At 38.6% G+C, this 14,085-nt stretch overlaps 1 protein-coding gene across 1 annotated transcript in view; it reads left to right on the top strand.

Moving 5' to 3' along the window:
* arhgap32b (Rho GTPase activating protein 32b) overlaps positions 1 to 14,085 on the top strand; it is a 76,127-nt gene that overhangs the window by 28,484 nt on the left and 33,558 nt on the right. Inside the window, exons 5-6 of the mRNA XM_052103777.1 lie at positions 8,129 to 8,215; positions 11,360 to 11,497. Coding sequence (XP_051959737.1) covers positions 8,129 to 8,215; positions 11,360 to 11,497 — 225 coding nt within the window. The remainder of the gene's footprint in view (positions 1 to 8,128; positions 8,216 to 11,359; positions 11,498 to 14,085) is intronic.

Here is a 14,085-nt window from a genome sequence, read left to right as displayed (position 1 = left end):
TGATTTGTTACAAAACTTGAGTATGCTAAATCTTACATTGGAATGTGTCCACCCTAAAGGATGGTCTTTTGCAGCACATCCAGACACATTGAGTAACTAAATAATCATCCAACTTGGCTTTTTTATTCAGTGGGATCACAATTCTGGCAGTTCAAATATCACCATTGCGTAACTTTAAAAAATTTTCTTCTAAGAATGGTTAATTTCATCATACAGTATGTGTTTCTAATCTTGCTGGAACACGCATTGTTATCCTTAGCAAATGGCATGACATGTGTCATTGATTAAGTCAAGGCATTTGTATAATCATCCTCACGATTCAGCTGTGGTCTCTAAGCTCTCATATTTGTTTTAGTGTTCCTGACCTTCTCCACCACCATGAAATCATGCAAGCATAGTGCACGTTAGTCCTAACCCAAACACAAATGATACCATCCTCCTTCCCCAAACACACACATACACACTCCCATATAATCATGTGTTTTTGAACGAGATGTACATTAGGGAAGGATTTGTCATTTCTGCCTGTTGAATAGCAAAACACTTGGATCCCTTTTGCATTACTACTTTTCACAACATTCCCCCTGGAAATGTTTTTTTTTTTTTAAATCTCACTGAGATGTTATGTGATGGTGCAAGAGATGTCATGTGCAGTGACCCTTTTTTGGGGGGGTTATTCTCTGTCCCCTGCTCTGTGGCATGAAAACGTTACTGATTTACAGCAGAAAAGTGTGTACTACCATTCAAACGTTTAGGGTCACTTACTCATTCTTTATTTATTTAGATTTTTTTCACATTTTAGAATAATAGTAAAGTCATCACAACTATGGAATAATAGAAATGGAAATATGGGATTTATGTTGTGAAAAAAAAAATCCAAAATAAATCAAAACTGTGTTATATTTTAGCATTTTCAAAGTGGCCACACTTTGCCTAGATTTTACAGACTTTTGAACTCTTGGCATTTTCTCAACCAACTTCTTGAGGTATCACCCTGAGATGGTTTTTAAACAGTATTGAATGAGTTCCCATATATATGCTGGGCACTTAGTGGCTTCTTTTCTTAATTATTCTGTCTAAGTCATCAATTTCAAAAACTTTTGGGTTTTTTTAAATAAAATTTTAGTTTTGTAATTAAATAAATTAATATGTTGGCACAATTATATTTTAGTCTACAAAACTAATTTCAAACATTTAAGCATACGCCTTTAGATCAAAAGGTTTTTAAGATCATGTGAAACATTTCAGGTAAGTGACCCCAAACTTTTGAATGGTAGTGTATATCTGGGTGCACATCTTTGCACTTGTGTTGGAGCCACTGCTTTAAGCCACATCTTAGCTTCAGGACCAATAAGGTCCCAAAGTGGAGAGAAGGATGGCCGACCATCAAGAGCCTGTCTGTCCCTCTGAAGTCACCTTCTGAGTTGGCATAAATGGATAGAATTCAGCTTAAAGGGATACTTCAGCCAAACATGAAACTATGCCATATTTACTTACCCTTATAGTATTCTAAATCCATATGGCAGACTTTCTTCCATGGACACAAAAGATGTTAGGTAGAAGGACAGCCTCAGTCACCATTCACTTTCATTGTATGTAAAAAGATGCAGGCTGTCAGTCACTAATATTCTGCCTAACATCTCCCTTTGTGTTCCATGGATTTGGAACAACATGGCTGAGCATATATTATCTCAGAATTATTTTTTTGGGTAAACTAATGTAATACTTTAAGTCCTGTATAATTAAGCTGGTTTAGGGTAATGAAAAATGCTCACTGCAGGCAATTTGAAGTTGGACAGTAATTGTGTTGAAATGTATTTTTAATGGCAGTGAATTTGTTACAAAAGCAGTGCTTTGATGGTTGTAGAACAGTATTTTAACCTGGGACAAATTTAGAGACACAACTTGGAAAGGGTTTAACATGCTGATAGTTATTTTTACAAGTGACATTTAAAGCATCACACTAAAAAAAGCTGGAAAGAAAAAACTCACAAATTGAAAATTACATTTTTTGACAACTTGACCACCATCCTGACCCATCCCCTATCAGCTTCATTAAACTCACACTTTAAAATGCTTCTAAACAGACAACATCCCATACTAAATTACGAGACATATGGGAGCTCTTTGTTCCCACTCATTATCTTTTATGTTACTCAAATGGTTTGATTTGTTGACAGTGCACCCATGCTGCCTTGAGCACCCTTTGTCATTCATAAAGGATTTTCAGGACTTCATACTGCAGGACTAACAGTTTTCTATGTAATTCATTTCCTCTCACTCTGGACTGCACTGGTCTCAAAGGATCAGGAGGAAAGAGTGAAGGGCACTTGGAGAAACACTCTGTCCAGGGGAAACCCCCTCTCTAGAGTTCTACCTACTGTTTCTATTGGCTCACTGGTTCTGCGCTTTGTCCCAGGGACTGTACCATTGAGAGCAAGCAAGGGGGAGGCTCTGGGGGTTGGGAACGGGGGGCAGAGCGTTAGAGTAAAAGAAGAAAACAAGCACATTGTGATTGAGGGAACACCACACCAGATTGGTGCAAAGGAGAACTGCTTTTTTCCATCAGCTTATTTTTTTTTTCCCTTCTATTTTTTCCCAAACCACTTTTGGCCTGGAATCCTAGCATGCAGTGTGCGCAGATGTTGAGAAATGTCCAAGGAAATAACTTGGAGTGAGAAAGACAGAGACAGACTAGTGTATTTAGCATCTCCAAGCAGAAACAAAAACTGCAGAAAGAAGGCCTGGAAAATTGAGATTCAGCAGTAAGCTGACCAGCTATCCACTCTGTTTAGGAGTGTGCAGGGAAGCCTCAGTCTGCGTGCTTCTCAACAACTCAGCCGGGACGCTGCCCTGGAGGGTGCGGGAAACTCAGTTGACATCTGTGTTTTACCGAGTGGATATTTGCCGGACAAGAACAGCAAGTGACCTGATCACTCTTTTCTCTCTCACACACTGATTGGTGGATGTAGAAAGCTTGAATGTTTAGGAGTGTGGCTCCTGGAATTAGCCTGCAACGTGCAGTCAGTATCTCATGGTGAACAAAAGATGCTGTGTTAATCAGTGTGGACGGGATGTTGTGCCTCTGTAAGTCGTTTTTGCAAGCCCGCTATTGCTCTCTTGCACTCACTTGCACTGTCTGCTTATTTTCCACCTTTTTCTTTTATGTTTGGTCTTTCCTCCACTTTAATATCTTGTGTTCTTTATTTAAACCTAGAGGCTGCAGACGTTCTACTGTTGAGAGATATGAAATGGCTTCAGGTCTCACTAGGGCTGTTGACTTCTTGCTTTGTACTTGAGATTACTGCTTTGCTGCCATATGTTTTGGATGTTTGCCTGCTAAATTAATTTCTATAACAGCTCTTGTGAAGATATCATGCCTCTTATGCACCCTCAGTACTTTAATATTTTTAATGCCTGTCAGTGTGTGCAAATGATTAGCTGAAGCATCCCCATAAAGCACATGCATGGTTTCCATGAGGGATTCCCACTCCGTCAAACAATAGACTTGAACATTCTGTCCCACCAAGGATCACTGATCACCTCTGTGAATGATTTTACCATGCTTACTATGTATGAGTGCTTTTGTGTATGTCCCACTGGACTTTTGTTAAAAATCCTCTTTGGTCATCGGTCAAGTATGTTTCCCTTGCCATTTTGTTCTGGAAACCAAGCTGAGTACATTTTCCTTGAACTTGTACCGGGATACCTCTCTTTCTCTCTTTTAGCTGCATGGAAAGCTGTTGCAGAGTTGGTATTGAGCTGTGCTGGATTACTGGGTCATTAGATCTCATGTTACCCTGTGTTCTGAGGAGTTCCACTTGCTCACGGACCACATGGCACTAAGCTCACTGCTTCCACTCAAACTTCCACTTACACCTGGTTTTGCTTCTTGTTAATCTCTTCCCACTCTTCTCAGATAGACAGGCACTAGCTAGTCAGGTTTGTTTCCTTGCTCCTGACAGACTGGCAGCATTAGATTTCATTTTTTGCATGTATGGATGTGGAGTACACTGTTGAATAAGCCTCAGACCGTAACAGAGTCTAGCCTTCATGTGGTATTGTTAAGATTTCTAAAGTTCACTCTCATAGAGACAGATATTTAATACATCACAGCTCCGTGTCTTTTTTTTAAGTGCTTAATCCTCTCACCCCAAAGAGTGTGGTGCCACAGAGTGTTCACAAAACCTTGACAAGAATACAACCTATTGGCTTCTTTCTAAACTCTGTGAGTATAATTAACACAGCTAAATACTCCTATTGGTGAGAATTGGCTGCTGGTTTTGGGGTTCACATGATAATTTTTTATGAAGGAAGATATTTAAGTTGTAACTCTATGGCTGGATCCTTTAGTTAGAAAAGGGAGAAATGTTCTGTTTGCATACACAGTATGTATGTTTACATGCTCAGTTATTATTGAGCTACAGTAGATTGTTGCGTTGTCGAACTACAGTTTTCATCTGTCTTTATTATTCGTCTTTATTAGGAACACCTGTGCACCTACCTATTCATGTAATTATCTAATCAGTCAATCATGTGGCAGCAGTGCAATGCATAAATTCTTGCAGATAAGGGTCATAAACTTCAGTTAATTTCACAACAGTCATCAGAATGGGGAAAAATGTGATTTCAACCATAGCACAATTGTTGGTGCCTGATGGGCTGGTTTGAGTATTTCTGTAACTGCTGATCTCCTGAAATTTTCACACACAACCTTCTCCAGAGTTTACCCAGAATGGTGCCAAAAACTAAATTGGCGGTTCTGTGGACGGAAACTGCTTGATGAGAGAGATCAACAGAAAATGGTCAGACCGGTTCGAGCTGACAGAAAGGCTACCGTAACTCAGATAACCACTCTGAACTATGGTAGTGAGCAAAATAGCATCTCAGAATGCAAAACCCAGCAACATTTAGGTGGATGGGCTACTAGTGTTCCAAATAAAGTGCTCAGTAAGTGTATACCTGAAACAATCTGTAATCGAATATTTGAAGAAAGGACATCAGCAGAGGAAGTAAATCTCCTCCAAAATGTCTGCTTGTAGGCACATGACTGGATTGTTGCTGCGATTTTGATTCATCTTCCCTTTTTTATTCATCCATTTTCCCTATAATAGCTCCGTTTGAGGTGTTTCCATTGTTATATGCAGTTTAAACGTTTGATTTCAGTTGGACTAGAACAATTTGTGTTTTTAAAATGTCATGTAAATGATTAAGTTAAGACTGAAATCATACAAGTACAATTTTTGAGAAGTTAACCAACAGTTAACTAACAGACCTAGATTCAAATGTAGTATGGCTTTGTCCAGCATGTATACATGTTAATTAGACCACAACTGGCCTCGGTATTGTGTATGTGTTCCTGAAGACAGAGGTGATGTGCAGCATGAATGGCTAAAAACGAGGAATGACAAGCTTCTTTAAAAAGTGAACAAAAAGCAAGTAAAAGCAGGCTTTATGTGAAGCTGAAACATTTTGTTATTCAAACACTAAAACCACATTCAGAGGTTGTTAGAAATGGGGATGTGCAAGGGTGGTCGACTAATCGACTAGTTGTCCAACAACTGACTAGACGATCACTATCAGACGTTATATCCTCTGTTGTGAGTAATACTCTTGTGTTTTTGAGGTGCTTTGACCAGATTAATGTATTTTGCTGATACTGTCTGACAGTTTAAATTACAGTTCAAGTCAGAAGTTTACATGCACCTTAGGCTAATATATTTAATTAACTGTATTTCACAATTCCTGACATTTAATCGTGGAAAACATCCACTGTTTTAGGTCTGTTAGGATGACTACTTTATTTTATGAATGTGAAATGTCAGAATAATAATAGAGAGAATTATTTATTTCAGTTTTAATTTCTTTCATCACATTCCCAGTTGATCACAAGTTTACGTTCACTTTGTTAGCATTCTGACCTATATTGTGATATAGTCAATTGAAAATGGAAAAACCTGTCTGTAAACAATTGTTGGAAAAATTCCTCATGTCATGCACAAAGTAGATGTCCTAAACGACTTGCCTAAACTATAGTTTGCTCATATTAAATCTGTGGACAGCCTAAATGTATGTAAACTTTTGACTTCAACTGTAATAGTTGTAGTTAAAACGTTTTAAACTGCTTGCTGTGTACCCACAATATTATCTAGGATTTCTGCGCATTTGAATGCACAACGAGGATCGACCTGAAGCACTCCAGTTACGATGACGCTTGTCATTCTGTGTTCAGGATACTCATAAGCAGTTTCATGAGTTGGAACCTTTTTTAATTCTTACTTTTCTTATTCTGATAGTTTTGTGCAATAAGATGTTATAGTTATTTAGTCTTTTTATTTGTCCTTAGCATCCATATATCCCTTTAAAATGCATCTGATCAGGGTCACATAAACATCCTAATTATACATTATCGTTGACACCGACTAGTCGACTACTTGTTCAAACATCCGACTGACTAGTCAGTTATGAAAATTAGTAGTTTTGCACATCCCTAGTCAGAAATGCACATGACCATTTGAAGTGTCACAGTGGTCATTGATGAGAGACGCATTTGTGATGTTTGTTAATGCCAGGTTTAAACGGTACCGTAATATGTCTTGTCTGATCACTTGGGGTCAAATCACTTTACAGATGTTAATACCAGTTGAAAACAGGGCTATAGAATTGTTTTACTCTTTCATTCTCATTTTTTTCTAAGTCTTTTGCCTGTGTCTGCCACATACATTCAGGCTATTTAGCTCCAGATAGAGATGGAGAAATACTTTATTGATCCCTAGGGGACATTTAGTGTAAATAATTGTATTATACATCAGTGGAGCCACCTGGATGCAACTTTTTATACTCCCTGTAAAATGGACAGTGTGTAAGTCTAGTACAGAGTGTTTGTATGAGGATGTTTAGTTTTATGTGGGAGCATGACTAGCTGCACATGACAGGCATGTGGTCTTCCAAGTTCTCTGTTTGTTCTTGGCAAGACAAAGATTTTTTAATGTGTGTGTTTTTTTTGTGAGTGTCTCATTCAGGTCATCACTGGTGTGCATCGCCCATCTCACAGTATGAAAAAAGCCATATGTGTCACTGTAGAACAACTCAGGCTGTTCACACACAATCAAGTGTGTGAACAGCCTGAGTTGGGAATATTTTTTAATACACAATTGAGCAGGGTAAGGGGACATTTAATTTAAATGATAGGTGCCTTTACCCTCAGGCACCCAAATGAGAGGTCTATTTGTTGTATTACAGACAACAATCAGATCCTTTGCATATGTTATTGGACAACCAGTCAGCCTATACTGAAATAATAGTCTTGGCTTTAAAATTGGCACACAGATGCCCTGTGGTTTGCATCCCAGGACATTTTTCAAGAAAACTGATATGTGATGGACTGCTCCTCCCATCACTGCATGCAATGTGCTTTATCTTCATTTATTTTTCAAAATATGTGGCAATATGCTCAGCTGGTGACACTTCTATCAACGCCTCTTCTAACCTGTGGTTCCATCTTAGAGAAATGGCTCTTTTCCAAAACCTTGTCAGCTCCCTTGCTACTCATTAGTCATAGAATACATAGGCAGCTGCCTTCAAAAGCAGCATCCTACCTAAAATGGAACCTTAAAAGTGACTGATTTAGCAACTCTGTGTCATACAAATTTTGCACATGCAATATGCACAGGGGACTCCATGCGCAATTGTTTTCAATAGAGTTTGGTAGTAGAATGTTGCTTTGCTTACTACTTGATACTCTAATAAGCATGCAAATACATAGCACATACAAATATTGGGTAAAATAATGATTTTTGTAATACTTTCTGGTAGTTAATGAATCATACGGGGTTTTTTTTTCCATATATACTAAATCCCAATCTTAGATGGAGTCTGTCACTATGTATTATAGGATTGCTTTTTGGGTGAAGAATACATGTGATGTTGCCTTTCAGAAGGCAGTATAATTATGCTGCCTACCTTTTGGAAGCATGCATTTGATGTCTTTAAATGACAGGCAGTTCATTAGCTCCTATGATATATATCTTATGTACTCTAAGCATCTGTAGCCTGTAGCTACAACAAGAAAACATCCTTAAATATTCTGTTCATCCATTCACTCATCATTTCTTTCTCTTTCCCATAGCTGACTCTAGCAGATGAACAAGGTGAAGTAACGCGGAATGGCCTGGAGTCAAAAGAGCCTGTGTATTTGGTCCAAATCTACTGTCAGGTAGGACATTAAATTAAGTTGTGTGGTGGTGGTGGTGTAGTGGGCTAAAGCACATAACTGTAAATCAGAAGGTCGCTGGTTCGATCCCCACGTCCACCACCATTGTGTCCTTGAGCAAGACACTTAACTCCAGGGGGGATTGTCCCTGTAATATGTGCTCTGTAAGTCGCTTTGGATAAAAGCGTCAGCCAAATGCATAAATGTAAATGTTGATTGAGACATGTATCACTGGTCTCAATCAACCATGGACTTGTGGAAGTATTCAGACAAAAGCAATTATCAAACAATTGTACCGATTTGTAAATACAAGAATGCCTGGTGGTTACTTACAGAGAAAAATCACACAGTTGAGATGGCACAATAAGACTACAAAATAAGCCCTATGCACAGATGCTTATAAATGTGTGATATAAACCTCCTACTTTTGGGGCATTGTTGGTTGCTACAAAATGTATTTGGTTGAGCTAACTATTTCAAAAAATATATATATATATAGTTTTTGAAATCTGTAACAAAATTCAAAACCTTTAAGAGCAGCTGTGTGTGCACTTGCTTTCAGTGCTGGCAGATCTAGTTGAGAACTCAATGGAAAAATATCTCAAGTCAGGTTTTGTGTGTGCAAACCTCATTCCATCCTGGTCTGTTAGACAATGTCCAAATTCACAGCACTGCTCCTGTGTGATTATAAAGAGAGAGAGAAAAAAAGCCTTGCCAACCAAGGGTGCAGATCTGGCCTGGAGCCGCATGAACTGAGAGGGATCAGACACACAGGAAAAGCACTTTAGTTCCACTCACATTGCAGTTTTTCCAAACAAATGCACTGCTCAGCCCGCTATGAAATGAGGTAGAAGTAAGAAAGCTGAACTACTGTTTTTGTTTTCTCTGTGGCTGCACTAGACGGCCAGGCTCTGTTAAGCTATTTTTTTTTAGATCTTTTTCTGCCTGGCCCTGGTTCAGAGGGATGTGTTTATTCCAAATCAAAGGCACTCTGAGGTTTTCCATTACTGTGTATATGGACTTTGTGGCTTGGAAAAAGTACAGATATGTACAGAAAAGTACAGATATTTCAAAAGATCCATGGGTGAGTCATAAACATACTTAAGGGTAAGGTTCATTAGAACAGGTTATACTCAATATAAATGTAATAAAGCATAGAATTCATAATGGTCTGATAATGTATATTGAAGTCAGAAGTTTATATACAACTTAGCCAAATATATTTAAACTCAGTTTTTCACAGTTCATGACATTAAATCATAGGAAACATTCCCTGTCTTAGGTCAATTAGAATCACTACTTTATTTTAAGAATGTGAAATGTCATGACGGCCTGGGTAGCTCAGCGAGTGAAAGATGCTGACTACCACCCCTGGAGTCACAAGTTCGAATCCAGGGCATACTGAGTGACTCCAGCCAGGTCTCCTAAGCAACCAAATTGGCCCAGTTGCTAGGGAGGGTAGAGTCACATGGGGTAACCCCCTCGTGGTCGCTATAATGTGGTTCGCTCTCGGTGGGGCACGTGGTAAGTTGTACGTGGATGCCACGGAGAAGATATTGCAGCAAAAAGGATATTATATCACGCACAGCATCATAGACCAACCAGTCTCTCTGTGGCACCTCACAAAATCTAATATTTTCATTTTCTAATCAGTTCTAATCTAATCATGTTTACTGGCCAGTTACCCAAAGCTAATTTGTTACTTGCATTTGGTGCACGTTAATTTTGGATGATGTATTTATATCATGCCAGTTTATGCTGTGTATACCAGGTTCAACAAAACCTTTATTCAAACTTATAAACATGCACATGCTGCAGTGTGCTGTTCAATTAAGAGATCTCAATGGATTGAAGGGAGATTGTGTGAGAGATTGCTTGTCGACTGTAGGTCTGCAGCAGTGCACCATGTGCCCTGAGTCAGGCTGCACCACGCTGTCAGGATGATTGATGCATTACACAGAGCAGCCACGAAGGCACTGGGTAAGAGGTAACCTATCAGCCTCCCACGAGAGGCAAGGAAGAGGAAGTAAACATACCCAATCCATTTCTGCACTCCTCCCCTTGGAATCTAATCAGCATACTCTTCTATTCATATTCATCAGTATCTTCACATTGGGAACGCTCAGGTGCTATTGTACAGCTGGTGATGTTCATGTCATCAATTGCATCCTGTTTTCAGACAGTGATGTAGTGCATTTCATTTAGATTAGAGCACTGCAGATACAGGCTGATGTTTCTACAAACCTGCCAGGGAAAATTTTGCCCTATTTAAGTGCACCTTATGATGTATTGATTTAGATGTAGAGTTCAAGTGTTTATTACTGAGGAATGTAAGTCAGCTTGTTTTGGCACTCCATAATTCATCATTATTTATTTCTGCATATCATAGTTGACGTTTTTATATTTAGAGGAATGAAATAAGGAACCAGTAACGTGCCCCAAATGTCCAAATTCACAGTCTAATTATAATGTGGATTAAAATATATGTTGACTATTGTCCACACATTCAGTTGTGAATTAGAGAAAACAGAATGATTGTCAATGGATGAAAAGACATGTGCAATCTAATAATGAAATCATGGTAATAACATTATAATAACAATAATGTTATACATTTACATAAATAAATATAAGGAAAAATAAGTAATTTGGAAATATAAAAACTTCCATTGTGAAGTCTCAAATAAATCTCTCTCTCTTTGTCTGTTCCTTCCCTATATCTACAGTATATTTAGGTTTACACCTTTTCAAATGCTCATATTACCTTTTTATTTATGTTTGTATTTTTTTACTTTGTCTGTTCTGGTATTTCCTCCAGGAAATGCAAATATAGTTGAATGATTGAACATTACACTTAAATAGATATTTTCTGACACTACACTCAAAGCACTTAACAGTTCTAACTGTTGGTGGATTTAGTTGTTTTCTGTGTGTCCCTCTCCTCTATGCGTACAATGCTCATCGCCTTGAATTCTACTTAGTCACACACAGCTGGTTGTGGTGGTTCCACTGAAGTGGTGGATGTGTGTGGTCAGTGTGGTGTTACACTGGCCTGATGACATTTAGCCTAGGAGACCAAACATCAACACACAGCAAGGCCTGTTTGTTTAACTTTTGAATTTATGGCCCTCTCTTTCTGCCCCACAGGGACGAAGCTGGATCGTGAGGCGCAGCTATGAAGATTTCCGAGTGTTGGATAAGCATCTCCATCTCTGCATCTATGACAGGCGCTTTTCTCAGCTCCCTGAGTTGCCACGTTTCGACAGCCTGAGGGAGAGAGCAGAGGTAGGAGTCTCAAACTCTTCTTTTTTTTTTTATGCTCTCCTGGGGCCAATGAGACATTTAAGACTCTTGGCTTTTACAGCCGAATGGTCAGACCTTTTTACCCCCTGTATACATGGTGCTTATCCTCTCAGAGTAGCTTTTGTCATCTGTAAGATGAATAAATGCTCAGTTAGGCCGGTTAACAGCACCTAATGGCCTCTTGTCAGATGGATGTCCCTGTAGTATTTTTGTTAGATAAACTTCATCTGCCGGCTGTGTTGGGTATCTCTGGCATTTGTTTCACAGATAAGTATACTTGAACCATGGCATTTCTTCACAGCTAAATCAATCTGCTTTGAAGTTTGAGTGACTGATGATGACATCCATTATGTTTTGTTGTATGGAAGTCTTTCTGAGCTGGTAAGTGGAGGCCCCCACAATGGTTGCCTGTGTAATCGGGTGTTCTGAGTCACCCAATGTTAGAACGAAGCTCCAAGGTCATATTTCACCTATAGGATCCCAGCCACTCCACTGTTATACATAATGCTAGGGTTAAAAGAGAGGCAGTCTAGTAGTTATGGTGAAGATAGATTGGGGATGGAGATCTAGATATGCACCAAAAAACTCCTGTCCTGAACTTACAAGTCCTGAAATCAAACCACTAATTGATTAGGTCAAATAATTTTAGATTATACAGTGTGTATGTGTGTAATAGAAATGCCTTGTTGATGAGAGAGGTCAATGGAGAATGGCCAGACTGGTTCGAGCTGACAGAAAGGCTACCGTAACTCGAACAACCGCTCTGTACATTTGTAGTGAGCAGAATAGCATCTCAGAATGCACAACATGTCGAACCTTGAGGTGAATGGGCTACAACAGCTGAAGACCACGTCGAGCACTTTATTAGGACCATGGTGTTCGCAATAAAGTGCTCAGTGAGTGTATATTAGTAGTGGTGCTTTAATTAGCATGCTGACAGTGTGCCATGCATTAGCTGTTAAATAGTTCACTCTGTAAAAACCTCTCAGCCATAGACATGCAGATAGATAGCTTTGGCTGTTATGTCTGGATATTCTTTTCTTTTTAATTTCCTTTTTTTTTAGCATCTCTGCCATAACTTTTATTGGTATATAAAGTTCATAATAACTGCATTTTTTAAAACACGTGTCTCTTGACCCTCATGTTCCGTTCCATTCCGTTGCGCTGTGTCTTGCTGTGTTTTAAGAAACGAACACATTTTATGTGAATGCCTCCTAAAAAAAAATGTCTGATCAGGGAAACAAGTGTAATTATACTTTGCTTCCTTAAAACCGATTAGTCAACTAGTTATTCAGGCAACCCAATGACTAGTTGATTTCAAAAGTATATGGTGTAGCACATCCCTGAAGGGTTTGAAAGGTTCACTGACTGATTTATAGCAACAAAAACACCTGAGGACTATGAAGCTTGACAGATGTGTGATATCTCACAAAAAAAACGAGCCTCATTGGCTCATGGGAGCAAAGTAACTCCCAAATAACAAATAACTGAAGCAGGCTGTCTTGTCATTATAGAATTCCATAAAAATTTTGTTTACCTACTTTATGTCATGCTCTAGTATAGTCAACATAAACCAGTTGCCTTGGTTCCTGGAGATGCATGAAACCGTATTGAACATTAGAGATCTTCCAGCTGTCTGTATTAGGGCAGAAATGATTAGTCAACATTATCAACAACGTCAACAATAAAAAATTGTCGACAGAGTTTTCATTTTCGAATAGTCGTCTGATTTCATTTAACACAACATGAGATCTTTTGAAATGCTAATGATGATGCTGGAGAGTAGCACTTCAGCTCTCACTTGATTGAGGAGAGGAAGAAAGAACAACTCACAGTCCAGATGCACTCCAAACTTTCCAAACCGATTAAGGTGATCTAGATCACAGAGTATTATAATACAAAAATGCAAAATGAGTAAATACAGAAGCAGTGTATTAAAGCGGAGCCGTACCTGGTGTTCCGATTGAGCAAAACTTGAGTCAGAGCACCTAAAAAGGAAACACTTCGCCGTTATATAGTATATTTAATGCATCCTTTATTAAAGTTCAAATAATATGGAATCGGACTGTATAAATAAGCACAAATTCTGATGGCATTTGTCTGTGCGGTCAGAGCTGCTTATATGTGTCACGTGAAAAACGCGACAGAGTTTCAAACTTCTCCCGGCTGAAGCACTCTCGCGCGGAGACGGTCATCACTGGCGCACGCTTACTGCAGCTAGATTTTGTTTATAGTGTTTGCTCACGACATAGTGAATAATAATATGTGTGTCATAATGTGTATGTTAGGGTGAAGAAAATTGGCAATACGAAGCTCTATAAAGAAGAAAGAATTCGTTTTTTGTGAGTTAAAGATGGATCGAAATCAAGTGAACAAAAAAGTGTGAGGGTGTAGTCTTAGCCCCATTATACATTGCAAAAAAATTAGATTTTGATTTGTCTTTTTTGGTTTTCTGTCCAATATAAATATATAAAACTCCATATGTACATTTATTTAGCAGCTATACCGCAGAAGAAATTATTTTAGTCTGAGAATTTTGAATATAATATTTAAATAATTTTAATATTTAA

The sequence above is a fragment of the Xyrauchen texanus genome, chromosome 34, assembly GCF_025860055.1.
Source record: "Xyrauchen texanus isolate HMW12.3.18 chromosome 34, RBS_HiC_50CHRs, whole genome shotgun sequence".
NCBI lineage: Eukaryota > Metazoa > Chordata > Actinopteri > Cypriniformes > Catostomidae > Xyrauchen > Xyrauchen texanus.
Note: the sequence above shows the minus strand (reverse complement) of the source record. Positions and strands in the feature narration are given on the sequence as shown.